At 49.5% G+C, this 27,092-nt stretch overlaps 1 protein-coding gene across 11 annotated transcripts in view; it reads left to right on the top strand.

The window, feature by feature from the left end:
- pou2f2b (POU class 2 homeobox 2b) overlaps nucleotides 1-7,493 on the top strand; it is a 108,968-nt gene extending 101,475 nt beyond the window's left edge. For 10 of the 11 annotated variants that reach the window (XM_071396731.1, XM_071396730.1, XM_071396729.1 and 7 more), the window contains one exon: nucleotides 250-7,493. In XM_071396731.1, coding sequence (XP_071252832.1) covers nucleotides 250-578 — 329 coding nt within the window. In that variant the 3' untranslated portion in view covers nucleotides 579-7,493. The remainder of the gene's footprint in view (nucleotides 1-249) is intronic. The other variant, XM_071396738.1, reaches the window with a different exon arrangement.
- The last annotated feature ends 19,599 nt before the right edge of the window (nucleotides 7,494-27,092 follow it).

Below are 27,092 nucleotides of genomic sequence, written 5' to 3' on the forward strand. Positions count from 1 at the left end.
ATGATAGATCATCTGATGGAAGAAACTGGAGAACTGGTGAGCAGGGCTATGACAGGGATGTCCCTAAACTCCAACATGTTCATCCCCATCTCTGTGTGTGTGTGTGTGTGTCTTTAGTCTGTCTTTCATTCTTTTTCTCTCATTCATCCACTTCTTCATTTAATCTCTATAGTAAAGTCTATAGTAAATGTAGTTATTTCACAGTAGGTATATTGACGTTAACTCTCATCTCTCTCCCTCCCTTCTCAGCCCTAGCAGCCAGTGGTGGCCAGCTGCCCCTTTCCAGTCTTGAGGGGGGCAGTAAGGTGTTGCTGGGTGGTGCAGGGGGGCAGGGAGGGGGTCTCCAGTCCTCCTTCTTCCTCAACCACCCCGCTTTCCTCCACATGGGCCAGAATCCTGGTGCTGGATTGGTCAGCGCTGCCGTAGCCAAAGCATCCCAGCCCTCCCCTTTCCCCTTCACCAGTAGCATAAGCCCCACCCCCTGCTCCCCCTCCCCTTGCTCCAGCCCCGCCTCTTCCTGCGACTTCAATGAATTGGCACACAGCCCATCCTCGTTGGGAGGGGCTAAGATTGAGTGACACAGCCAAGCGCCAATCAGAGAGGAGGAGGAGAAAGGAGGAAACGACAACCTCGCCTTTCAACCAAAGCTATCTCTTTTCTCACTCTCGCCCTACACTCTCTCTCTCCCCCCCAGTCTTTCGATGCCAAAAATACACAGAATGAAAGAGAGGAGAGGGGGGGAGTCAGAAGTGAAAAGGGGGAGAAGGGGGGAAAGAGGAAGATTGAAACCAAAAATCTTTATCTATCCAAAGTGATGGAGGAGGCATCGTGGGACTGTTTAGTCAATACTGAGCGATATCGCACCTCTCCTTTCTGTCTCTCTTTCTTTCCCGGGAAAATAAACCAATGACAAACAGGAGTAGAGATGTGTGTCGAATCGTGTGAACCAAAAATGACAAAAATAAACATTACTGTGTGTTTTTAGGGAATGGTGGCAAGGACAGAAAAAAGAAGTGGATGATTTTCTTTGAAAAGCTGCAGGTCTGAAAGAGGAGGAGATGGGAGGAGGATTTTAAACCAAAAATGTACCTGAGGAGGAGAAGAGGAACACACGATGACAAAAAACAACAACCATACCAAAATCCCAGAAACCAAAAATACGGAAGGAAAAGCTTTATCCAAACTTGTACATACTGATCCTAACCAGGACCAGCACTCTGCTACACACACACACACACACGATATCCACAGCGATCACATTCATCCATCCATCCATCCAATCAGTCATCCACCCATCATGTCTATCATAGTCTGTCACTCACTTTCACAGCAATGATGTTGTTTCTGTGGGATATTTTAGATTGTTGTAAATGGTTGATACTAAACGAGCCAAGCTTACAGGTGTGTCTCTGTTTTCCTACCTCTGCTTCTTTGGGTATCCTATTTCCCCCTTGATTTCCAATAGTTTACTGATAGCGTTGGAGTCTGTCATCATCCTCTTGTGCCATTTACTTCATGTTGTCAGAGATAATAATAAGAGACAAGAGATCAGGCTTAGTGTAGCAGTTTCCAGCCTTGATAAAAACCTCTCTCTCTCGCCGTAATTACTCAACAAAATGACTCACTTGATGAAATAATATTAGACTTGGTCCCACCCACTCATCTCTCATTCACAAGGACTCAATGTAGTCCTTGTGAATGGCCAATCCACCATGAAGACAGTATGAAATTGAGCATGATTGGAGATTGAAACTAGTAACATTGAGGCAAGAAAGAGGTAAATTAATAAAAATGTTAGTTTAGTCATGGACAGGTCTGTCTTACCTTGTCAATGAGCCATCTGTCTCGACGCGCAGTAGAGAAACAGAGATCAAAACCTGTTTAATGTTTAATATAGGTTGTTTTTATTGTTCATCCCTCCATCCATCCCATTTTCACTGTCATTTTCCACCCAAATCTGCCATTATTACACGTTTAAACCAAAGCATTTGTTACTCTTCAGAGGAGTCAGCCATGACATTAACACTCACATACTGTAGGGGTTGGGGACACACCCTAGCCCTCCCGCTGAACCCCCCTAGTTGACCCCTTCCATCTCCTTATGCCCGAGAGGGTCACTTCAAAAGGACAGAACCCTCACCCAACATAAAAGGGGTGCATACGGGGAGGGGATCGGATGGTGCGATGGGATCAAACATACAGAAAGAGGGGATGTTTTTGTAAGAGGATACCAAAAATACAAACCAAAAACGTCAGAAACAAACCAAAAAGAAACACAGCCAAATATGGATGGGGGGATGAGGACAAGGTTTTTACAGACTGGAGATGACACCTCTGTCTGTTATCCAACTAACTGGGCTTCAGTGGCCCTCTCTAAACTGTGTAGCACAGATGGACAGATGTATAGATAGGACAGACATCCTCCCTCTCCCCTGTCTTTCTTTCACTCCAAACTCAGCTCTTCTTCTCTGGTCCTGGATGGAGAAATCTCTAATGACCTCATTGAACTGAATCTTCAAAGTCAGTTTTTATTTTTCCTGTTTGTTGGTTTATTTAGTATTTGATTTGTTTGCTGTGTCTCTTGATGCTGTTTGTGTGCTGTTCTTTACTCATTTGGGATAATAACGTATTCGCTTGCTACAACAGCTCCTTATTTTTTCCTAGTTGTTCTAGAGATTTTTAATCAGGTGGTTGGAAAAATACTGTGAAAATGTAGCTTCCAGATTTTTATTAGATAAAAAAAAACTGACTGTCTTGGCAGAAAAAAGACACAGAAAAAGTCCAAAACAAGAGTTGAAAAGCAAAACGTGCAAACCAAACACCAAATACCAAACCAAACCAAACACCAAACCAAACCAAAAAGGCAGGGAGGGACTAGAGATGGTCTGACTGCCGTCCCTGCCGTTGCATTAGGGCTCACACTTATGATTGTGTCAATTTATCTGAAGTGTGTGCGTATGTGCGTTGTGTGAGGGTGCGATATTGTGTGTGTGTGTGTGTGTTGTGTGTACACGTGTTCTAGAAAGAATTCAGTGGAGTTTACAAAGATGTCCTCCCTTGCACGTTTACCCCCATTATCACACACACACACACTTCGGCAAAAATTTACAGTAGAGTTTATAATGCATCCAAAGAGTATTTGGTTTGACACAGAAATACAGTTGTCAAATGAGAATCCTTAATGAACTAAACTATTTTAGATGTGGGGGTTCTAACCACGAGGTGAAACCTTTCCTCAACATTAACTCTTAGACGGAATGTATCTGTTAGTGCTTCTATAGATTTTGTAGAAAAAAAGATCTATGTCCTAATGCTTACTTATTGCTAATGTATTGAAAAACATACAAAAAATATCTTAAAAAACATTGATAATGACTTGATTTTAGACCAAAAATGTTACTCTCTCTTGATAAATATTTGGTTTATTTTTCTTTGTCGAATCATTTAGGACTTTTGATTGTACTATTTATTCATCTTAAGTTTGATTGATTTAAGCTTATATTGATTTCTTCTAACTATTTATTTGTTATTTATTTATTCTAGAGTCTTTTTACAGGGGATATATTTTGGGGTATATATTTCGAATATATATTACGGGGCTGTGACCAAAAATCCTGCTGAAGTACCTGCTCACCTCTTCAAACCAGATACATGCAACCACAGGTCTCACGGGGCCTAGGAGAACATGGTCATGTTTGGCCACAGACTGCGACTACTCTTAAAGCTCTTAACGGGGTGGGGGTGAGCTCACTGAGACTCTTTTCAAACGGATGGGGTAAGCTTACAGGGGCCAGCACTGTGTCTACTTCAGTACGACCACCTAACAGCGTTTTCTCAGGCATTGCAGGGCAGGGAAAGGTCATGGGAATAGGAACGTCAGCTTCATATTGATGTAAATTTGAGCAATTCAATGTTTTCAGGTGTTGAATGCTGTCTTTCCTAAATATGGGGTTAATTGTCCTAATGGTAATGATATTACTAGTGATGTCCTTATTGTATTATTGATGAGTAATGACTGGTGAGATGAGAGGGACAGAGCATCTGGGTGTTTCTGGCTTTATGTGCTGTCTTGTGATGTTGTGTTTAGTTGAAGTGGGGATAGGGAGCCTCAGTAGGGTTCTTCAGCCTTACTACAGTCCAGGATTGTTACTGGAGACCCACACCCAGGTGGGATCAAACCAGTCATGAGTGAAACTTTTAAAACATTGTATTAATAAATCTCAAAGCTTAAGAACTGGAGTTTGTTCCCATTACGATGTATACCATATACTTTGGACGGATCAGGTTAGAGGGATTTATATCCCGGATGTACATGTAGTCAATGCTGCCTATAAGCTAGTATATTGTATGTTTGAATATAGCCCAACGGTTCTGGAAGAGAGCTCTGCTGACAGGGATGGTCAGGCAGGCAGATTGTTCTTAAAGATACAGTGCTGTTCCCTCACAACCTCTCCTCTCCTCATGAGAAATACACTGAAAGCTTTAAACAGCTACCAAACCAAAAAACTAGTTAGAAGATGCATTGACTGGGGCAAAGGAACGTGACAGAGGGACTTGTTTTCTTTTCTTTCTGTTTTTACTTTCTGTTATGTTGGTAGGTTTTGTTTTCCACATCTACTGTAGGATGTTAAAGAGAGATATACCTCATATACTCTGATGATAAACCAAATAGATGAAAGCTTTAAATAAAAAAAAAGCAGGGTTCGTGTGGGGATCGGGGTATGGGGTGGGACTGTGTGTACATGTGAGTGTGACCATGGATGGCCAGAGCGAGGCTTGGGTCCGGCAGAGTTCAAAGGTAAAGGGGTCAGAGGTCACATTTCCTGTGCCCCATCCAAATCAGGAGACATTTTGGGTAGCAAGTTGTATGCCAGCCCTCTCGCTGTGGTTCCCAGTCCACTCCCCCACACACCTCCCTCTCAGTCTGGTATGAAGAACAACCCCCCGCTCTGTACAGCCCTCTCTCCATCCCCCTCTCCCCTACTGCTCCCTGCTGAAACGAAACACTCTCCAAGTACAAGTTTTCCATAGGCACAGATCTAGGATCAGCTTACCTTCCTCCAAATCCTAATCTTAACCATTGAGGGCACATAACACTGGCCTTAGGTCAGTGTCTATGGAGCAACTTTGTCCTACTCCTTAACACAAAGCTTTATTACAGGGGCTAGCCTCTGGGTACCCGGCGTCTTTAGGTTATTGACTGGATGTTGTGTCCGTCAGAGATGTGTGTGGCAGCGAGCGCAGAGTGGTAGGTGACTGGGGAAGGGCTGAGACTGGTCGCTAGGTGACGCATGCATACACTCCCCCAAGGTGGAAGTCCCTATTTCTCCCTTGCTCTTTCCTTCTATAATGAGGTGTAGATCAGTTTAGGTCCTCTACATCCTGGTAGGATGCTTCTGTGGATCTCAGGGTCTTAGGGATCACATGTAAAGTGTAAGTCCTTTCAGTAGGGATACCCCCCCAAGAGAATGATACCAAAGTTTATGCCCCACTGTTGGATACGGCACCATGCACTCACTCCCTAAAACCCTGCTGTTTACCAGTGTCTGCACTGTTGGAGCTAGGAACATAAGCATTTCGCTACACCTGTGATAACATCTGCAAAATATGTGTACGCGACAAATAAAATGTGCTTTGTCCATTCAGAGACTACACCTCTCCTATAGACTGAGTAGTCACCTGGCCATAGGTGCAGATCTAGGATCTGTTAACCTTTCCCAAATCATAGCTATTAGTGTAGGGAGAACACAAAACTGACCTTAGATTAGCACCTAGAGGCAACAAATCCTACTCCCTCTACTATAGCCTGGGTCAACATTATCACAGCAGAGTTAAGTCTGGAAGAACATCTCCAGACTTTTTGGGCATTAATCATGTTGTACATTTGTACAGTCTGAACATCACAACATTGATTCAGTTCATGGATTAATTCCTTGTAGTCTCAGCGTAGCACCTTAGCAACCGTGTCAAACGAGAAACAAAGGAAACTGAAATGTAGGAATCGATATTGAAACCTGGACTCAAGGATAGACGTAACATAGTAAATGTAAATCCGAGACAGTGTAATTAGTACATGTTACGTTTGGTATGAGACCAGGCTGGAATGTATTTAAATTTGAGCAGAACAGGCAATGATTAACAGTTTACTGATAGATGACAGAACATAGTGTAGATGTCAAGGCAGGAGAAAGCAAAGGGGGACAAAAAGACAATATCAGGAGCAAAGAAAACAAAAAAGGAGGATGACTGATATTCCTCAAACCTACTCACTTCCATACTTCCTCTCTTTCATCCTTTCTTCTGTCTTCATTCTCTCTCTTGTACAATACAGCTTCAGTCCAAAGTTCCTTAAGCAAGACAGCAAAGTCCGATCGTACAGAATAAAACCAAAGAGTTCGACATTCCTCCTCTCTTTCACAGACAGCCACTGCATCCCTCTTTCTTTCTCTCCTTTCTGTCTATTCATCTCTTTTCTGCTTCAACCCCGTCACCTAGTAATCCAGTTTCTGACCTCAGCTATATCAATGATGATAATAATAATAATAATAATGATGATTAAGATAATGATAAAAATGTATATTTTTAAGTATTTGTCATTGGAAAATTACCTTAAGCTTCTCGTAAATATGATGACGACAATGAAGACGTTAATGATGTTTCTCTTGGTATCTCTGTAGTTGTTCTGATCTTTTTTGAGTTTCATCCTTTTTGCTCGTGCTGCCAGAGTAATTCTGATGATCCCATGATCCTCTCGGAGTTTGCTGACCCTGTCCTTTTAGTTCTGTCTGTCTGTCCCTTACCACTGTCTGTATTCCTGTCTGTCTGTTTGGATTCCATGTCGCTCTCTGTGTTCGTTGGGCAGAGGGAAGAGCTACATGTTACAACCGAAAATGTGATGTTTGTGGGAGAATTCTGTACGAGTCGTTAAGGAGAGTTTTTCCAGGGATTTCCAGTCTTCTTTGGTGGTTTGTGGGGAGGGGTTAATAAACGGAGGGGGGAGGGAAAACTGTCATAACTGCTATAACTGTTCTGTGGAAATAAGTCCCCAAGATGTAGATGTGTGTGCGCGCGCCTCAAAATGTATTTCATCTGTTAGATAAGCAACAGGTTTGTAAACATTGGCTTGATTGGGGATTTACTGTTAGTCAACATGTAGTTAATTTCCCTCTGTCTGACCTTCAACCTTTGTTGTTTGTTTCCCTATCTGTTTTAGTGTGTGTGTGTCCTCATCCTCTCTCCCATCATTTGTTCTACCATCCTGTGTCTTACATCATGTGAGCAGTCCTCCTCTTTTCTCTCCCTTCTCTCTGTCTCTCCCTCCCTTCTTCCTTGTGGTAGCAACTTAGCCTTTTACTGTGTTTATCTTTAAAACAAAAACAAAAAACAAGAAAAATATCTATTTTTGTTCATAGTACAGTGTTGTTCATTTAAAGTCATTTTTGTAACTGAAAGTGTTTCATTCATCCAAATAAAAACAGGAGACAAAAACTGTACAGATGATCCTGGCCTCTGGTGTGTTTAAAACAGTACACTCTAATATCTCTAGATCACTTTCTCATCTCTATTATAGCTCTTGTTTTAGAATGTTTGTCTGGCATTGTTTTGTTCTAGCACTGTGATAACCCTGAAGGTCTTAAAGGAAATTCAGCTCAACATGCTCTAGCAGTAGGTCACCTCTAGGTGTCAGCTCAACATGCTCTAGCAGTAGGCCACCACTAGGTGTCAGCTCAACATGCTCTAGCAGTAGGCCACCACTAGGTGTCAGCTCAACATGCTCTAGCAGTAGGCCACCACTAGGTGTCAGCTCAACATGCTCTAGCAGTAGCCTACCTCTAGGTGTCAGCTCAACATGCTCTAGCAGTAGGCCACAACTAGGGGTCAGCTCAACATGCTCTAGCAGTAGGCCACCACTAGGTGTCAGCTCAACATGCTCTAGCAGTAGCCTACCTCTAGGTGTCAGCTCAACATGCTCTAGCAGTAGGCCACAACTAGGGGTCAGCTCAACATGCTCTAGCAGTAGGCCACCACTAGGTGTCAGCTCAACATGCTCTAGCAGTAGCCTACCTCTAGGTGTCAGCTCAACATGCTCTAGCAGTAGGCCACAACTAGGGGTCAGCTCAACATGCTCTAGCAGTAGGCCACCACTAGGTGTCAGCTCAACATGCTCCAGCAGTAGGCCACCACTAGGTGTCAGCTCAACATGCTCTAGAAGTAGGCCACCACTAGGTGTCAGCTCAACATGCTCTAGCAGTAGGCCACCACTAGGTGTCAGCTCAACATGCTCTAGCAGTAGGCCACCACTAGGTGTCAGCTCAACATGCTCTAGCAGTAAGCCACCACTAGGTGTCAGCTCAACATGCTCTAGCAGTAGGCCACCACTAGGTGTCAGCTCAACATGCTCTAGCAGTAGGACCACCACTAGGTGTCAGCTCAACATGCTCTAGCAGTAGGACCACCACTAGGTGTCAGCTCAACATGCTCTAGCAGTAGGCCACCAATAGGTGTCAGCTCAACATGCTCTAGCAGTAGGACACCACTAGGTGTCAGCTCAACATGCTCTAGCAGTAGTACCACCACTAGGTGTCAGCTCAACATGCTCTAGCAGTAGGCCACCACTATGTGTCAGCTCAACATGCTCTAGCAGTAGGCCACCACTAGGTGTCAGCTCAACATGCTCTAGCAGTAGGCCACCACTAGGTGTCAGCTCAACATGCTTTAGCAGTAAGCCACCACTAGGTGTCAGCTCAACATGCTCTAGCAGTAGGCCACCACTAGGTGTCAGCTCAACATGCTCTAGCAGTAGGACCACCACTAGGTGTCAGCTCAACATGCTCTAGCAGTAGGACCACCACTAGGTGTCAGCTCAACATGCTCTAGCAGTAGGCCACCACTAGGTGTCAGCTCAACATGCTCTAGCAGTAGGACCACCACTAGGTGTCAGCTCAACATGCTCTAGCAGTAGGCCACCACTAGGTGTCAGCTCAACATGCTCTAGCAGTAGGCCACCAATAGGTGTCAGCTCAACATGCTCTAGCAGTAGGCCACCACTAGGTGTCAGCTCAACATAGTATAGCAGTAGGCCACCACTAGGTGTCAGCTCAACATGCTCTAGCAGTAGGCCACCACTAGGTGTCAGCTCAACATGCTCTAGCAGTAGGCCACCACTAGGTGTCAGCTCAACATGCTCTAGCAGCAGGACCACCACGAGGTGTCAGCTCAACATGCTCTAGCAGTAGGCCACCACTAGGTGTCAGCTCAACATGCTCTAGCAGTAGGCCACCACTAGGTGTCAGCTCAACATGCTCTAGCAGTAGCCTACCTCTAGGTGTCAGCTCAACATGCTCTAGCAGTAGGCCACAACTAGGGGTCAGCTCAACATGCTCTAGCAGTAGGCCACCACTAGGTGTCAGCTCAACATGCTCTAGCAGTAGCCTACCTCTAGGTGTCAGCTCAACATGCTCTAGCAGTAGGCCACAACTAGGTGTCAGCTCAACATGCTCTAGCAGTAAGCCACCACTAGGTGTCAGCTCAACATGCTCTAGCAGTAGGCCACCACTAGGTGTCAGCTCAACATGCTCTAGCAGTAGGACCACCACTAGGTGTCAGCTCAACATGCTCTAGCAGTAGGCCACCACTAGGTGTCAGCTCAACATGCTCTAGCAGTAGGACCACCACTAGGTGTCAGCTCAACATGCTCTAGCAGTAGGCCACCACTAGGTGTCAGCTCAACATGCTCTAGCAGTAGGATACCACTAGGTGTCAGCTCAACATGCTCTAGCAGTAGCCTACCTCTAGGTGTCAGCTCAACATGCTCTAGCAGTAGGCTACCACTAGGTGTCAGCTCAACATGCTCTAGCAGTAGCATACCTCTAGGTGTCAGCTCAACATGCTCTAGCAGTAGGCCACCACTAGGTGTCAGCTCAACATGCTCTAGCAGTAGCCTACCTCTAGGTGTCAGCTCAACATGCTCTAGCAGTAGGCCACCACTAGGTGTCAGCTCAACATGCTCTAGCAGTAAGCCACCACTAGGTGTCAGCTCAACATGCTCCAGCAGTAGGCTACCTCTAGGTGTCAGCTCAACATGCTCTAGCAGTAGGCCACCACTATGTGTCAGCTCAACATGCTCTAGCAGTAGGCCACCACTAGGTGTCAGCTCAACATGCTCTAGCAGTAGGCCACCAATAGGTGTCAGCTCAACATGCTCTAGCAGTAGCCTACCTCTAGGTGTCAGCTCAACATGCTCTAGCAGTAGGCCACCACTAGGTGTCAGCTCAACATGCTCTAGCAGTAGCCTACCTCTAGGTGTCAGCTCAACATGCTCTAGCAGTAGGCCACCACTAGGTGTCAGCTCAACATGCTCTAGCAGTAAGCCACCACTAGGTGTCAGCTCAACATGCTCCAGCAGTAGGCCACCACTAGGTGTCAGCTCAACATGCTCTAGCAGTAGGCCACCACTATGTGTCAGCTCAACATGCTCTAGCAGTAGGCCACCACTAGGTGTCAGCTCAACATGCTCTAGCAGTAGGCCACCAATAGGTGTCAGCTCAACATGCTCTAGCAGTAGCCTACCTCTAGGTGTCAGCTCAACATGCTCTAGCAGTAGGCCACCTCTAGGTGTCAGCTCAACATGCTCTAGCAGTAAGCCACCACTAGGTGTCAGCTCAACATGCTCTAGCAGTAGGCCACCACTAGGTGTCAGCTCAACATGCTCTAGCAGTAGGCCACCACTAGGTGTCAGCTCAACATGCTCTAGCAGTAAGCCACCACTAGGTGTCAGCTCAACATGCTCTAGCAGTAGGCCACCACTAGGTGTCAGCTCCACATGCTCTAGCAGTAAGCCACCACTAGGTGTCAGCTCAACATGCTCTAGCAGTAGGCCACCACTATGTGTCAGCTCAACATGCTCTAGCAGTAGGCCACCACTAGGTGTCAGCTCAACATGCTCTAGCAGTAGGCCACCACTAGGTGTCAGCTCAACATGCTCTAGCAGTAAGCCACCACTAGGTCTCAGCTCAACATGCTCTAGCAGTAGGCCACCACTAGGTGTCAGCTCAACATGCTCTAGCAGTAAGCCACCACTAGGTGTCAGCTCAACATGCTCTAGCAGTAGGCCACCACTAGGTGTCAGCTCAACATGCTCTAGCAGTAGGCCACCACTAGGTGTCAGCTCAACATAGTCTAGCAGTAGGCCACCACTAGGTGTCAGCTCAACATGCTCTAGCAGTAGGCCACCACTAGGTGTCAGCTCAACATGCTCTAGCAGTAGGCCACCACTAGGTGTCAGCTCAACATGCTCTCGCAGTAGGCCACCACTAGGTGTCAGCTCAACATGCTCTAGCAGTAAGCCACCACTAGGTGTCAGCTCAACATGCTCTAGCAGTAGGCCACCACTAGGTGTCAGCTCAACATGCTCTAGCAGTAGGCCACCACTAGGTGTCAGCTCAACATGCTCTAGCAGTAGGCCACCACTAGGTGTCAGCTCAACATGCTCTAGCAGTAAGCCACCACTAGGTGCCAGCTCAACATGCTCTAGCCTTAGGCCACCACTAGGTGTCAGCTCAACATGCTCTAGCAGTAAGCCACCACTAGGTGTCAGCTCAACATGCTTTAGCAGTAGCCTACCTTTAGGTGTCAGCTCAACATGCTCTAGTAGTAGGCCTCCACTAGGTGTCAGCTCAACATGCTCTAGCAGTAGCCTACCTCTAGGTGTCAGCTCAACATGCTCTAGCAGTAGCCTACCTCTAGGTGTCAGCTCAACATGCTCTAGCAGTAGGCCACCACTAGGGGTCAGCTCAACATGCTCTAGCAGTAGGCCACCACTAGGTGTCAGCTCAACATGCTCCAGCAGTAGGCCACCACTAGGTGTCAGCTCAACATGCTCTAGCAGTAGGCCACCACTAGGTGTCAGCTCAACATGCTCTAGCAGTAAGCCACCACTAGGTGTCAGCTCAACATGCTCTAGCAGTAGGCCACCACTAGGTGTCAGCTCAACATGCTCTAGCAGTAAGCCACCACTAGGTGTCAGCTCAACATGCTCTAGCAGTAGGCCACCACTAGGTGTCAGCTCAACATGCTCTAGCAGTAGGACCACCACTAGGTGTCAGCTCAACATGCTCTAGCAGTAGGACCACCACTAGGTGTCAGCTCAACATGCTCTAGCAGTAGGCCACCAATAGGTGTCAGCTCAACATGCTCTAGCAGTAGGACACCACTAGGTGTCAGCTCAACATGCTCTAGCAGTAGTACCACCACTAGGTGTCAGCTCAACATGCTCTAGCAGTAGGCCACCACTATGTGTCAGCTCAACATGCTCTAGCAGTAGGCCACCACTAGGTGTCAGTTCAACATGCTCTAGCAGTAAGCCACCACTAGGTATCAGCTCAACATGCTCTAGCAGTAGGCCACCACTAGGTGTCAGCTCAACATGCTCTAGCAGTAGGCCACCACTAGGTGTCAGCTCAACATGCTCTAGCAGTAAGCCACCACTAGGTCTCAGCTCAACATGCTCTAGCAGTAGGCCACCACTAGGTGTCAGCTCAACATGCTCTAGCAGTAAGCCACCACTAGGTGTCAGCTCAACATGCTCTAGCAGTAGGCCACCACTAGGTGTCAGCTCAACATAGTCTAGCAGTAGGCCACCACTAGGTGTCAGCTCAACATGCTCTAGCAGTAGGCCACCACTAGGTGTCAGCTCAACATGCTCTAGCAGTAGGCCACCACTAGGTGTCAGCTCAACATGCTCTAGCAGTAGGACCACCACTAGGTGTCAGCTCAACATGCTCTAGCAGTAGGACCACCACTAGGTGTCAGCTCAACATGCTCTAGCAGTAGGCCACCACTAGGTGTCAGCTCAACATGCTCTAGCAGTAGGACCACCACTAGGTGTCAGCTCAACATGCTCTAGCAGTAGGACCACCACTAGGTGTCAGCTCAACATGCTCTAGCAGTAGGACCACCACTAGGTGTCAGCTCAACATGCTCTAGCAGTAGGCCACCACTAGGTGTCAGCTCAACATAGTCTAGCAGTAGGCCACCACTAGGTGTCAGCTCAACATGCTCTAGCAGTAGGCCACCACTAGGTGTCAGCTCAACATGCTCTAGCAGTAGGCCACCACTAGGTGTCAGCTCAACATGCTCTAGCAGTAGGACCACCACGAGGTGTCAGCTCAACATGCTCTAGCAGTAGGCCACCACTAGGTGTCAGCTCAACATGCTCTAGCAGTAGGCCACCACTAGGTGTCAGCTCAACATGCTCTAGCAGTAGGCCACCACTAGGTGTCAGCTCAACATGCTCTAGCAGTAGGACCACCACGAGGTGTCAGCTCAACATGCTCTAGCAGTAGGCCACCACTAGGTGTCAGCTAAACATGCTCTAGCAGTAGGCCACCACTAGGTGTCAGCTCAACATGCTCTAGCAGTAGACCACCTCTAGGTGTCAGCTCAACATGCTCTAGCAGTAGGCCACAACTAGGGGTCAGCTCAACATGCTCTAGCAGTAGGCCACCACTAGGTGTCAGCTCAACATGCTCTAGCAGTAGGCCACCACTAGGTGTCAGCTCAACATGCTCTAGCAGTAGCCTACCTCTAGGTGTCAGCTCAACATGCTCTAGCAGTAGGCCACAACTAGGTGTCAGCTCAACATGCTCTAGCAGTAAGCCACCACTAGGTGTCAGCTCAACATGCTCTAGCAGTAGGCCACCACTAGGTGTCAGCTCAACATGCTCTAGCAGTAGGCCACCACTAGGTGTCAGCTCAACATGCTCTAGCAGTAGGCCACCACTAGGTGTCAGCTCAACATGCTCTAGCAGTAAGCCACCACTAGGTGTCAGCTCAACATGCTCTAGCAGTAGGCCACCACTAGGTGTCAGCTCAACATGCTCTAGCAGTAGTACCACCACTAGGTGTCAGCTCAACATGCTCTAGCAGTAGGCCACCACTATGTGTCAGCTCAACATGCTCTAGCAGTAGGACCACCACTAGGTGTCAGCTCAACATGCTCTAGCAGTAGGCCACCACTAGGTGTCAGCTCAACATAGTCTAGCAGTAGGCCACCACTAGGTGTCAGCTCAACATGCTCTAGCAGTAGGCCACCACTAGGTGTCAGCTCAACATGCTCTAGCAGTAGGCCACCACTAGGTGTCAGCTCAACATGCTCTAGCAGTAGGACCACCACGAGGTGTCAGCTCAACATGCTCTAGCAGTAGGCCACCACTAGGTGTCAGCTCAACATGCTCTAGCAGTAGGCCACCACTAGGTGTCAGCTCAACATGCTCTAGCAGTAGGCCACCACTAGGTGTCAGCTCAACATGCTCTAGCAGTAGGACCACCACGAGGTGTCAGCTCAACATGCTCTAGCAGTAGGCCACCACTAGGTGTCAGCTAAACATGCTCTAGCAGTAGGCCACCACTAGGTGTCAGCTCAACATGCTCTAGCAGTAGACCACCTCTAGGTGTCAGCTCAACATGCTCTAGCAGTAGGCCACAACTAGGGGTCAGCTCAACATGCTCTAGCAGTAGGCCACCACTAGGTGTCAGCTCAACATGCTCTAGCAGTAGGCCACCACTAGGTGTCAGCTCAACATGCTCTAGCAGTAGCCTACCTCTAGGTGTCAGCTCAACATGCTCTAGCAGTAGGCCACAACTAGGTGTCAGCTCAACATGCTCTAGCAGTAAGCCACCACTAGGTGTCAGCTCAACATGCTCTAGCAGTAGGCCACCACTAGGTGTCAGCTCAACATGCTCTAGCAGTAGGCCACCACTAGGTGTCAGCTCAACATGCTCTAGCAGTAGGCCACCACTAGGTGTCAGCTCAACATGCTCTAGCAGTAGGCCACCACTAGGTGTCAGCTCAACATGCTCTAGCAGTAAGCCACCACTAGGTGTCAGCTCAACATGCTCTAGCAGTAGGCCACCACTAGGTGTCAGCTCAACATGCTCTAGCAGTAGGACCACCACTAGGTGTCAGCTCAACATGCTCTAGCAGTAGGACCACCACTAGGTGTCAGCTCAACATGCTCTAGCAGTAGGCCACCAATAGGTGTCAGCTCAACATGCTCTAGCAGTAGGACACCACTAGGTGTCAGCTCAACATGCTCTAGCAGTAGTACCACCACTAGGTGTCAGCTCAACATGCTCTAGCAGTAGGCCACCACTATGTGTCAGCTCAACATGCTCTAGCAGTAGGCCACCACTAGGTGTCAGCTCAACATGCTCTAGCAGTAAGCCACCACTAGGTATCAGCTCAACATGCTCTAGCAGTAGGCCACCACTAGGTGTCAGCTCAACATGCTCTAGCAGTAGGACCACCACTAGGTGTCAGCTCAACATGCTCTAGCAGTAGGACCACCACTAGGTGTCAGCTCAACATGCTCTAGCAATAGGCCACCACTAGGTGTCAGCTCAACATGCTCTAGCAGTAGGACCACCACTAGGTGTCAGCTCAACATGCTCTAGCAGTAGGCCACCACTAGGTGTCAGCTCAACATGCTCTAGCAGTAGGCCACCAATAGGTGTCAGCTCAACATGCTCTAGCAGTAGGCCACCACTAGGTGTCAGCTCAACATAGTCTAGCAGTAGGCCACCACTAGGTGTCAGCTCAACATGCTCTAGCAGTAGGCCACCACTAGGTGTCAGCTCAACATGCTCTAGCAGTAGGCCACCACTAGGTGTCAGCTCAACATGCTCTAGCAGTAGGCCACCACTAGGTGTCAGCTCAACATGCTCTAGCAGTAGGACCACCACGAGGTGTCAGCTCAACATGCTCTAGCAGTAGGCCACCACTAGGTGTCAGCTCAACATGCTCTAGCAGTAGGCCACCACTAGGTGTCAGCTCAACATGCTCTAGCAGTAGCCTACCTCTAGGTGTCAGCTCAACATGCTCTAGCAGTAGGACCACAACTAGGGGTCAGCTCAACATGCTCTAGCAGTAGGCCACCACTAGATGTGTGCTCAACATGCTCTAGCAGTAGGCCACCGCTAGGTGTCAGCTCAACATGCTCTAGCAGTAGCCTACCTCTAGGTGTCAGCTCAACATGCTCTAGCAGTAGGCCACAACTAGGTGTCAGCTCAACATGCTCTAGCAGTAAGCCACCACTAGGTGTCAGCTCAACATGCTCTAGCAGTAGGCCACCACTAGGTGTCAGCTCAACATGCTCTAGCAGTAGGACCACCACTAGGTGTCAGCTCAACATGCTCTAGCAGTAGGCCACCACTAGGTGTCAGCTCAACATGCTCTAGCAGTAGGACCACCACGAGGTGTCAGCTCAACATGCTCTAGCAGTAGGCCACCACTAGGTGTCAGCTCAACATGCTCTAGCAGTAGGACACCACTAGGTGTCAGCTCAACATGCTCTAGCAGTAGCCTACCTCTAGGTGTCAGCTCAACATGCTCTAGCAGTAGGCCACAACTAGGGGTCAGCTCAACATGCTCTAGCAGTAGGCCACCACTAGGTGTCAGCTCAACATGCTCTAGCAGTAGGCCACCACTAGGTGTCAGCTCAACATGCTCTAGCAGTAGGCCACCACTAGGTGTCAGCTCAACATGCTCTAGCAGTAGGCCACCACTAGGTGTCAGCTCAACATGCTCTAGCAGTAGGACCACCACGAGGTGTCAGCTCAACATGCTCTAGCAGTAGGCCACCACTAGGTGTCAGCTAAACATGCTCTAGCAGTAGGCCACCACTAGGTGTCAGCTCAACATGCTCTAGCAGTAGACCACCTCTAGGTGTCAGCTCAACATGCTCTAGCAGTAGGCCACAACTAGGGGTCAGCTCAACATGCTCTAGCAGTAGGCCACCACTAGGTGTCAGCTCAACATGCTCTAGCAGTAGGCCACCACTAGGTGTCAGCTCAACATGCTCTAGCAGTAGCCTACCTCTAGGTGTCAGCTCAACATGCTCTAGCAGTAGGCCACAACTAGGTGTCAGCTCAACATGCTCTAGCAGTAAGCCACCACTAGGTGTCAGCTCAACATGCTCTAGCAGTAGGCCACCACTAGGTGTCAGCTCAACATGCTCTAGCAGTAGGCCACCACTAGGTGTCAGCTCAACATGCTCTAGCAGTAGGCCACCACTAGGTGTCAGCTCAACATGCTCTAGCAGTAGGCCACCACTAGGTGTCAGCTCAACATGCTCTAGCAGTAAGCCACCACTAGGTGTCAGCTCAACATGCTCTAGCAGTAGGCCACCACTAGGTGTCAGCTCAACATGCTCTAGCAGTAGGACCACCACTAGGTGTCAGCTCAACATGCTCTAGCAGTAGGACCACCACTAGGTGTCAGCTCAACATGCTCTAGCAGTAGGCCACCAATAGGTGTCAGCTCAACATGCTCTAGCAGTAGGACACCACTAGGTGTCAGCTCAACATGCTCTAGCAGTAGTACCACCACTAGGTGTCAGCTCAACATGCTCTAGCAGTAGGCCACCACTATGTGTCAGCTCAACATGCTCTAGCAGTAGGCCACCACTAGGTGTCAGCTCAACATGCTCTAGCAGTAAGCCACCACTAGGTATCAGCTCAACATGCTCTAGCAGTAGGCCACCACTAGGTGTCAGCTCAACATGCTCTAGCAGTAGGACCACCACTAGGTGTCAGCTCAACATGCTCTAGCAGTAGGACCACCACTAGGTGTCAGCTCAACATGCTCTAGCAATAGGCCACCACTAGGTGTCAGCTCAACATGCTCTAGCAGTAGGACCACCACTAGGTGTCAGCTCAACATGCTCTAGCAGTAGGCCACCACTAGGTGTCAGCTCAACATGCTCTAGCAGTAGGCCACCAATAGGTGTCAGCTCAACATGCTCTAGCAGTAGGCCACCACTAGGTGTCAGCTCAACATGCTCTAGCAGTAGGCCACCACTAGGTGTCAGCTAAACATGCTCTAGCAGTAGGCCACCACTAGGTGTCAGCTCAACATGCTCTAGCAGTAGACCACCTCTAGGTGTCAGCTCAACATGCTCTAGCAGTAGGCCACAACTAGGGGTCAGCTCAACATGCTCTAGCAGTAGGCCACCACTAGGTGTCAGCTCAACATGCTCTAGCAGTAGGCCACCACTAGGTGTCAGCTCAACATGCTCTAGCAGTAGCCTACCTCTAGGTGTCAGCTCAACATGCTCTAGCAGTAGGCCACAACTAGGTGTCAGCTCAACATGCTCTAGCAGTAAGCCACCACTAGGTGTCAGCTCAACATGCTCTAGCAGTAGGCCACCACTAGGTGTCAGCTCAACAGGCTCTAGCAGTAGGCCACCACTAGGTGTCAGCTCAACATGCTCTAGCAGTAGGCCACCACTAGGTGTCAGCTCAACATGCTCTAGCAGTAGGCCACCACTAGGTGTCAGCTCAACATGCTCTAGCAGTAAGCCACCACTAGGTGTCAGCTCAACATGCTCTAGCAGTAGGCCACCACTAGGTGTCAGCTCAACATGCTCTAGCAGTAGGACCACCACTAGGTGTCAGCTCAACATGCTCTAGCAGTAGGACCACCACTAGGTGTCAGCTCAACATGCTCTAGCAGTAGGCCACCAATAGGTGTCAGCTCAACATGCTCTAGCAGTAGGACACCACTAGGTGTCAGCTCAACATGCTCTAGCAGTAGTACCACCACTAGGTGTCAGCTCAACATGCTCTAGCAGTAGGCCACCACTATGTGTCAGCTCAACATGCTCTAGCAGTAGGCCACCACTAGGTGTCAGCTCAACATGCTCTAGCAGTAAGCCACCACTAGGTATCAGCTCAACATGCTCTAGCAGTAGGCCACCACTAGGTGTCAGCTCAACATGCTCTAGCAGTAGGACCACCACTAGGTGTCAGCTCAACATGCTCTAGCAGTAGGACCACCACTAGGTGTCAGCTCAACATGCTCTAGCAATAGGCCACCACTAGGTGTCAGCTCAACATGCTCTAGCAGTAGGACCACCACTAGGTGTCAGCTCAACATGCTCTAGCAGTAGGCCACCACTAGGTGTCAGCTCAACATGCTCTAGCAGTAGGCCACCACTAGGTGTCAGCTCAACATAGTCTAGCAGTAGGCCACCACTAGGTGTCAGCTCAACATGCTCTAGCAGTAGGCCACCACTAGGTGTCAGCTCAACATGCTCTAGCAGTAGGCCACCACTAGGTGTCAGCTAAACATGCTCTAGCAGTAGGCCACCACTAGGTGTCAGCTCAACATGCTCTAGCAGTAGACCACCTCTAGGTGTCAGCTCAACATGCTCTAGCAGTAGGCCACAACTAGGGGTCAGCTCAACATGCTCTAGCAGTAGGCCACCACTAGGTGTCAGCTCAACATGCTCTAGCAGTAGGCCACCACTAGGTGTCAGCTCAACATGCTCTAGCAGTAGCCTACCTCTAGGTGTCAGCTCAACATGCTCTAGCAGTAGGCCACAACTAGGTGTCAGCTCAACATGCTCTAGCAGTAAGCCACCACTAGGTGTCAGCTCAACATGCTCTAGCAGTAGGCCACCACTAGGTGTCAGCTCAACATGCTCTAGCAGTAGGCCACCACTAGGTGTCAGCTCAACATGCTCTAGCAGTAGGCCACCACTAGGTGTCAGCTCAACATGCTCTAGCAGTAGGCCACCACTAGGTGTCAGCTCAACATGCTCTAGCAGTAAGCCACCACTAGGTGTCAGCTCAACATGCTCTAGCAGTAGGCCACCACTAGGTGTCAGCTCAACATGCTCTAGCAGTAGGACCACCACTAGGTGTCAGCTCAACATGCTCTAGCAGTAGGACCACCACTAGGTGTCAGCTCAACATGCTCTAGCAGTAGGCCACCAATAGGTGTCAGCTCAACATGCTCTAGCAGTAGGACACCACTAGGTGTCAGCTCAACATGCTCTAGCAGTAGTACCACCACTAGGTGTCAGCTCAACATGCTCTAGCAGTAGGCCACCACTATGTGTCAGCTCAACATGCTCTAGCAGTAGGCCACCACTAGGTGTCAGCTCAACATGCTCTAGCAGTAAGCCACCACTAGGTATCAGCTCAACATGCTCTAGCAGTAGGCCACCACTAGGTGTCAGCTCAACATGCTCTAGCAGTAGGACCACCACTAGGTGTCAGCTCAACATGCTCTAGCAGTAGGACCACCACTAGGTGTCAGCTCAACATGCTCTAGCAATAGGCCACCACTAGGTGTCAGCTCAACATGCTCTAGCAGTAGGACCACCACTAGGTGTCAGCTCAACATGCTCTAGCAGTAGGCCACCACTAGGTGTCAGCTCAACATGCTCTAGCAGTAGGCCACCAATAGGTGTCAGCTCAACATGCTCTAGCAGTAGGCCACCACTAGGTGTCAGCTCAACATAGTCTAGCAGTAGGCCACCACTAGGTGTCAGCTCAACATGCTCTAGCAGTAGGCCACCACTAGGTGTCAGCTCAACATGCTCTAGCAGTAGGCCACCACTAGGTGTCAGCTCAACATGCTCTAGCAGTAGGCCACCACTAGGTGTCAGCTCAACATGCTCTAGCAGTAGGACCACCACGAGGTGTCAGCTCAACATGCTCTAGCAGTAGGCCACCACTAGGTGTCAGCTCAACATGCTCTAGCAGTAGGCCACCACTAGGTGTCAGCTCAACATGCTCTAGCAGTAGCCTACCTCTAGGTGTCAGCTCAACATGCTCTAGCAGTAGGCCACAACTAGGGGTCAGCTCAACATGCTCTAGCAGTAGGCCACCACTAGGTGTCAGCTCAACATGCTCTAGCAGTAGGCCACCGCTAGGTGTCAGCTCAACATGCTCTAGCAGTAGCCTACCTCTAGGTGTCAGCTCAACATGCTCTAGCAGTAGGCCACCACTAGGTGTCAGCTCAACATGCTCTAGCAGTAAGCCACCACTAGGTGTCAGCTCAACATGCTCTAGCAGTAGGCCACCACTAGGTGTCAGCTCAACATGCTCTAGCAGTAGGACCACCACTAGGTGTCAGCTCAACATGCTCTAGCAGTAGGCCACCACTAGGTGTCAGCTCAACATGCTCTAGCAGTAGGACCACCACGAGGTGTCAGCTCAACATGCTCTAGCAGTAGGCCACCACTAGGTGTCAGCTCAACATGCTCTAGCAGTAGGTCACCACTAGGTGTCAGCTCAACATGCTCTAGCAGTAGCCTACCTCTAGGTGTCAGCTCAACATGCTCTAGCAGTAGGCCACAACTAGGGGTCAGCTCAACATGCTCTAGCAGTAGGCCACCACTAGGTGTCAGCTCAACATGCTCTAGCAGTAGGCCACCACTAGGTGTCAGCTCAACATGCTCTAGCAGTAGGCCACCACTAGGTGTCAGCTCAACATGCTCTAGCAGTAGGACCACCACTAGGTGTCAGCTCAACATGCTCTAGCAGTAGGCCACCACTAGGTGTCAGCTCAACATGCTCTAGCAGTAGGCCACCAATAGGTGTCAGCTCAACATGCTCTAGCAGTAGGCCACCACTAGGTGTCAGCTCAACATAGTCTAGCAGTAGGCCACCACTAGGTGTCAGCTCAACATGCTCTAGCAGTAGGCCACCACTAGGTGTCAGCTCAACATGCTCTAGCAGTAGGCCACCACTAGATGTCAGCTCAACATGCTCTCGCAGTAGGCCACCACTAGGTGTCAGCTCAACATGCTCTAGCAGTAAGCCACCACTAGGTGTCAGCTCAACATGCTCTAGCAGTAGGCCACCTCTAGGTGTCAGCTCAACATGCTCTAGCAGTAAGCCACCACTAGGTGTCAGCTCAACATGCTCTAGCAGTAGGCCACCACTAGGTGTCAGCTCAACATGCTCTAGCAGTAAGCCACCACTAGGTGTCAGCTCAACATGCTCTAGCAGTAGGCCACCACTATGTGTCAGCTCAACATGCTCTAGCAGTAGGCCACCACTAGGTGTCAGCTCAACATGCTCTAGCAGTAGGCCACCACTAGGTGTCAGCTCAACATGCTCTAGCAGTAAGCCACCACTAGGTCTCAGCTCAACATGCTCTAGCAGTAGGCCACCACTAGGTGTCAGCTCAACATGCTCTAGCAGTAAGCCACCACTAGGTGTCAGCTCAACATGCTCTAGCAGTAGGCCACCACTAGGTGTCAGCTCAACATGCTCTAGCAGTAGGACCACCACTAGGTGTCAGCTCAACATGCTCTAGCAGTAGGCCACCACTAGGTGTCAGCTCAACATGCTCTAGCAGTAGGCCACCAATAGGTGTCAGCTCAACATGCTCTAGCAGTAGGCCACCACTAGGTGTCAGCTCAACATAGTCTAGCAGTAGGCCACCACTAGGTGTCAGCTCAACATGCTCTAGCAGTAGGCCACCACTAGGTGTCAGCTCAACATGCTCTAGCAGTAGGCCACCACTAGATGTCAGCTCAACATGCTCTCGCAGTAGGCCACCACTAGGTGTCAGCTCAACATGCTCTAGCAGTAAGCCACCACTAGGTGTCAGCTCAACATGCTCTAGCAGTAGGCCACCACTAGGTGTCAGCTCAACATGCTCTAGCAGTAGGCCACCACTAGGTGTCAGCTCAACATGCTCTAGCAGTAGGCCACCACTAGGTGTCAGCTCAACATGCTCTAGCAGTAAGCCACCACTAGGTGCCAGCTCAACATGCTATAGCAGTAGGCCACCACTAGGTGTCAGCTCAACATGCTCTAGCAGTAGGACCACCACTAGGTGTCAGCTCAACATGCTCTAGCAGTAGGCCACCACTAGGTGTCAGCTCAACATCTAGCAGTAGGACCACCACTAGGTGTCAGCTCAACATGCTCTAGCAGTAGGCCACCACTAGGTGTCAGCTCAACATGCTCTGGCAGTAGGCCACCACTAGGTGTCAGCTCAACATGCTCTAGCAGTAGGCCACCACTAGGTGTCAGCTCAACATGCTCTAGCAGTAGGCCACCACTAGGTGTCAGTTCAACATGCTCTAGCAGTAGGCCACCACTAGGTGTCAGCTCAACATGCTCTAGCCGTAGGCCACCACTAGGTGTCAGCTCAACATGCTCTAGCAGTAAGCCACCACTAGGTGTCAGCTCAACATGCTTTAGCAGTAGCCTACCTTTAGGTGTCAGCTCAACATGCTCTAGTAGTAGGCCTCCACTAGGTGTCAGCTCAACATGCTCTAGCAGTAGCCTACCTCTAGGTGTCAGCTCAACATGCTCTAGCAGTAGCCTACCTCTAGGTGTCAGCTCAACATGCTCTAGCAGTAGGCTACCACTAGGTGTCAGCGCAACATGCTCTAGCAGTAGGCCACCACTAGGTGTCAGCTCAACATGCTCTAGCACAGGGGTGTCAAACATACGGCCCGCGGGCCGGAACCGGCCCCCAAGGAGGTTCGATCAGGCCCGCAGGATAATTTGAAAGTGGAAAAAATGCATAAAAGACATGGAATTAATATTTTTAATTCGCTGCAATTCATGGATTATCCGCTAAGGGGCGCACTCTTTCCATCAGAGTAGAAGACAAGCCGCATCACTGAGACAGACTGAAAACAGCAGACGGTATCAATGCGCCATCTGCTGCTTGTTACGACGTTGTTAATACCTTGGTCTCTACCTCTCCGCTACACCCTCATTTGCCAAAATGTCGTTATCCAAACGGAGAAAAGTAGATAAGGAGTGTAGAATTTTCAAAGAAAAATGGACCACGTCCTATTTATTTACAGAGATGCACGGAAAACCTTCGTGCTTGGTGTGTTTGCAACAAGTTTCGGTATTGAAGGAATATAATATTCGACGCCACTACGAGACTCATCACAGCGAAAAATATGACGGCTTGCAAGGACAACTGAGAAGAGATAAGATTAACGAATTGCTGGCGGGTCTGAGGAAACAGCAGTCAACTTTCATCCAGAGCCGAGAAGTCAGTGAAGCAGATTTTATCAGTATCTACTACCAGGGTACCCCAAATTAACAGCCCTGGCTGCTAAAATTTTGTGCATGTTTGGGACAACCTACCTTTGTGAACAAATTTTCTCAGTGATGAATATCAATAAAACAAAAATGCGTTCAAGGCTCACAAACAAGCACTTAAATGACATTCTGAAAGTGACAGCTAGTCAGGACATGACACCTGGTGTTGATGCACTTGTACAGGCCAAAAGATGCCAAGTTTCAGGAACAAATACAAGTCCAGACTAGACTAACACCTTTAAAATGCTGCCTTAGATACTGTTTGCATTGAAAGAATACAACTCTGTGAAGATGAATCCTTACTGTGGTGATTTAAAAAATGTGCACTTTAATGTCCGGCCCACTTGACATCTCCCTAGGCCGTATGTGGCCCACGATGCGAAATGAGTTTGACACCCCTGCTCTAGCAGTAGCCTACCTCTAGGTGTCAGCTCAACATGCTCTAGCAGCAGGCCACCACTAGGTGTCAGCTCAACATGCTCTAGCAGTAGGCCACCACTAGGTGTCAGCTCAACATGCTCTAGCAGTAGGCCACCACTAGGTGTCAGCTCAACATGCTCTAGCAGTAGGCCACCACTAGGTGTCAGCTCAACATGCTCTAGCAGTAGCCTACCTCTAGGTGTCAGCTCAACATGCTCTAGCAGTAGCCTACCTCTAGGTGTCAGCTCAACATGCTCTAGCAGTAGCCTACCTCTAGGTGTCAGCTCAACATGCTCTAGCAGTAGGCCACCACTAGGGGTCAGCTCAACATGCTCTAGCAGTAGGCCACCACTAGGTGTCAGCTCAACATGCTCCAGCAGTAGGCCACCACTAGGTGTCAGCTCAACATGCTCTAGCAGTAGGCCACCACTAGGTGTCAGCTCAACATGCTCTGGCAGTAGGCCACCACTAGGTGTCAGCTCAACATGCTCTAGCAGTAGGCCACCACTAGGTGTCAGCTCAACATGCTCTAGCAGTAGGCCACCACTAGGTGTCAGCTCAACATGCTCTAGCCGTAGGCCACCACTAGGTGTCAGCTCAACATGCTCTAGCAGTAAGCCACCACTAGGTGTCAGCTCAACATGCTTTAGCAGTAGCCTACCTTTAGGTGTCAGCTCAACATGCTCTAGTAGTAGGCCTCCACTAGGTGTCAGCTCAACATGCTCTAGCAGTAGCCTACCTCTAGGTGTCAGCTCAACATGCTCTAGCAGTAGCCTACCTCTAGGTGTCAGCTCAACATGCTCTAGCAGTAGCCTACCACTAGGTGTCAGCTCAACATGCTCTAGCAGTAGGCCACCACTAGGTGTCAGCTCAACATGCTCTAGCAGTAGCCTACCTCTAGGTGTCAGCTCAACATGCTCTAGCAGTAGGCCACCACTAGGTGTCAGCTCAACATGCTCTAGCAGTAGGCCACCACTAGGTGTCAGCTCAACATGCTCTAGCAGTAGGCCACCACTAGGTGTCAGCTCAACATGCTCTAGCAGTAGGCCACCACTAGGTGTCAGCTCAACATGCTCTAGCAGTAGGCCACCGCTAGGTGTCAGCTCAACATGCTCTAGCAGTAGCCTACCTCTAGGTGTCAGCTCAACATGCTCTAGCAGTAGGCCACAACTAGGTGTCAGCTCAACATGCTCTAGCAGTAAGCCACCACTAGGTGTCAGCTCAACATGCTCTAGCAGTAGGCCACCACTAGGTGTCAGCTCAACATGCTCTAGCAGTAGGACCACCACTAGGTGTCAGCTCAACATGCTCTAGCAGTAGGCCACCACTAGGTGTCAGCTCAACATGCTCTAGCAGTAGGACCACCACGAGGTGTCAGCTCAACATGCTCTAGCAGTAGGCCACCACTAGGTGTCAGCTCAACATGCTCTAGCAGTAGGACACCACTAGGTGTCAGCTCAACATGCTCTAGCAGTAGGCCACCACTAGGTGTCAGCTCAACATGCTCTAGCAGTAAGCCACCACTAGGTGTCAGCTCAACATGCTCTAGCAGTAGGCCACCACTAGGTGTCAGCTCAACATGCTCTAGCAGTAAGCCACCACTAGGTGTCAGCTCAACATGCTCTAGCAGTAGGCCACCACTAGGTGTCAGCTCAACATGCTCTAGCAGTAGGACCACCACGAGGTGTCAGCTCAACATGCTCTAGCAGTAGGCCACCACTAGGTGTCAGCTCAACATGCTCTAGCAGTAGGCCACCACTAGGTGTCAGCTCAACATGCTCTAGCAGTAGACCACCTCTAGGTGTCAGCTCAACATGCTCTAGCAGTAGGCCACAACTAGGGGTCAGCTCAACATGCTCTAGCAGTAGGCCACCACTAGGTGTCAGCTCAACATGCTCTAGCAGTAGGCCACCACTAGGTGTCAGCTCAACATGCTCTAGCAGTAGCCTACCTCTAGGTGTCAGCTCAACATGCTCTAGCAGTAGGCCACAACTAGGTGTCAGCTCAACATGCTCTAACAGTAAGCCACCACTAGGTGTCAGCTCAACATGCTCTAGCAGTAGGCCACCACTAGGTGTCAGCTCAACATGCTCTAGCAGTAGGCCACCGCTAGGTGTCAGCTCAACATGCTCTAGCAGTAGCCTACCTCTAGGTGTCAGCTCAACATGCTCTAGCAGTAGGCCACAACTAGGTGTCAGCTCAACATGCTCTAGCAGTAAGCCACCACTAGGTGTCAGCTCAACATGCTCTAGCAGTAGGCCACCACTAGGTGTCAGCTCAACATGCTCTAGCAGTAGGACCACCACTAGGTGTCAGCTCAACATGCTCTAGCAGTAGGCCACCACTAGGTGTCAGCTCAACATGCTCTAGCAGTAGGACCACCACGAGGTGTCAGCTCAACATGCTCTAGCAGTAGGCCACCACTAGGTGTCAGCTCAACATGCTCTAGCAGTAGGACACCACTAGGTGTCAGCTCAACATGCTCTAGCAGTAGCCTACCTCTAGGTGTCAGCTCAACATGCTCTAGCAGTAGGCCACAACTAGGGGTCAGCTCAACATGCTCTAGCAGTAGGCCACCACTAGGTGTCAGCTCAACATGCTCTAGCAGTAGGCCACCACTAGGTGTCAGCTCAACATGCTCTAGCAGTAGGCCACCACTATGTGTCAGCTCAACATGCTCTAGCAGTAGGCCACCACTAGGTGTCAGCTCAACATGCTCTAGCAGTAGGCCACCAATAGGTGTCAGCTCAACATGCTCTAGCAGTAGGACACCACTAGGTGTCAGCTCAACATGCTCTAGC

This window comes from Salvelinus alpinus, chromosome 4, assembly GCF_045679555.1.
Source record: "Salvelinus alpinus chromosome 4, SLU_Salpinus.1, whole genome shotgun sequence".
NCBI lineage: Eukaryota > Metazoa > Chordata > Actinopteri > Salmoniformes > Salmonidae > Salvelinus > Salvelinus alpinus.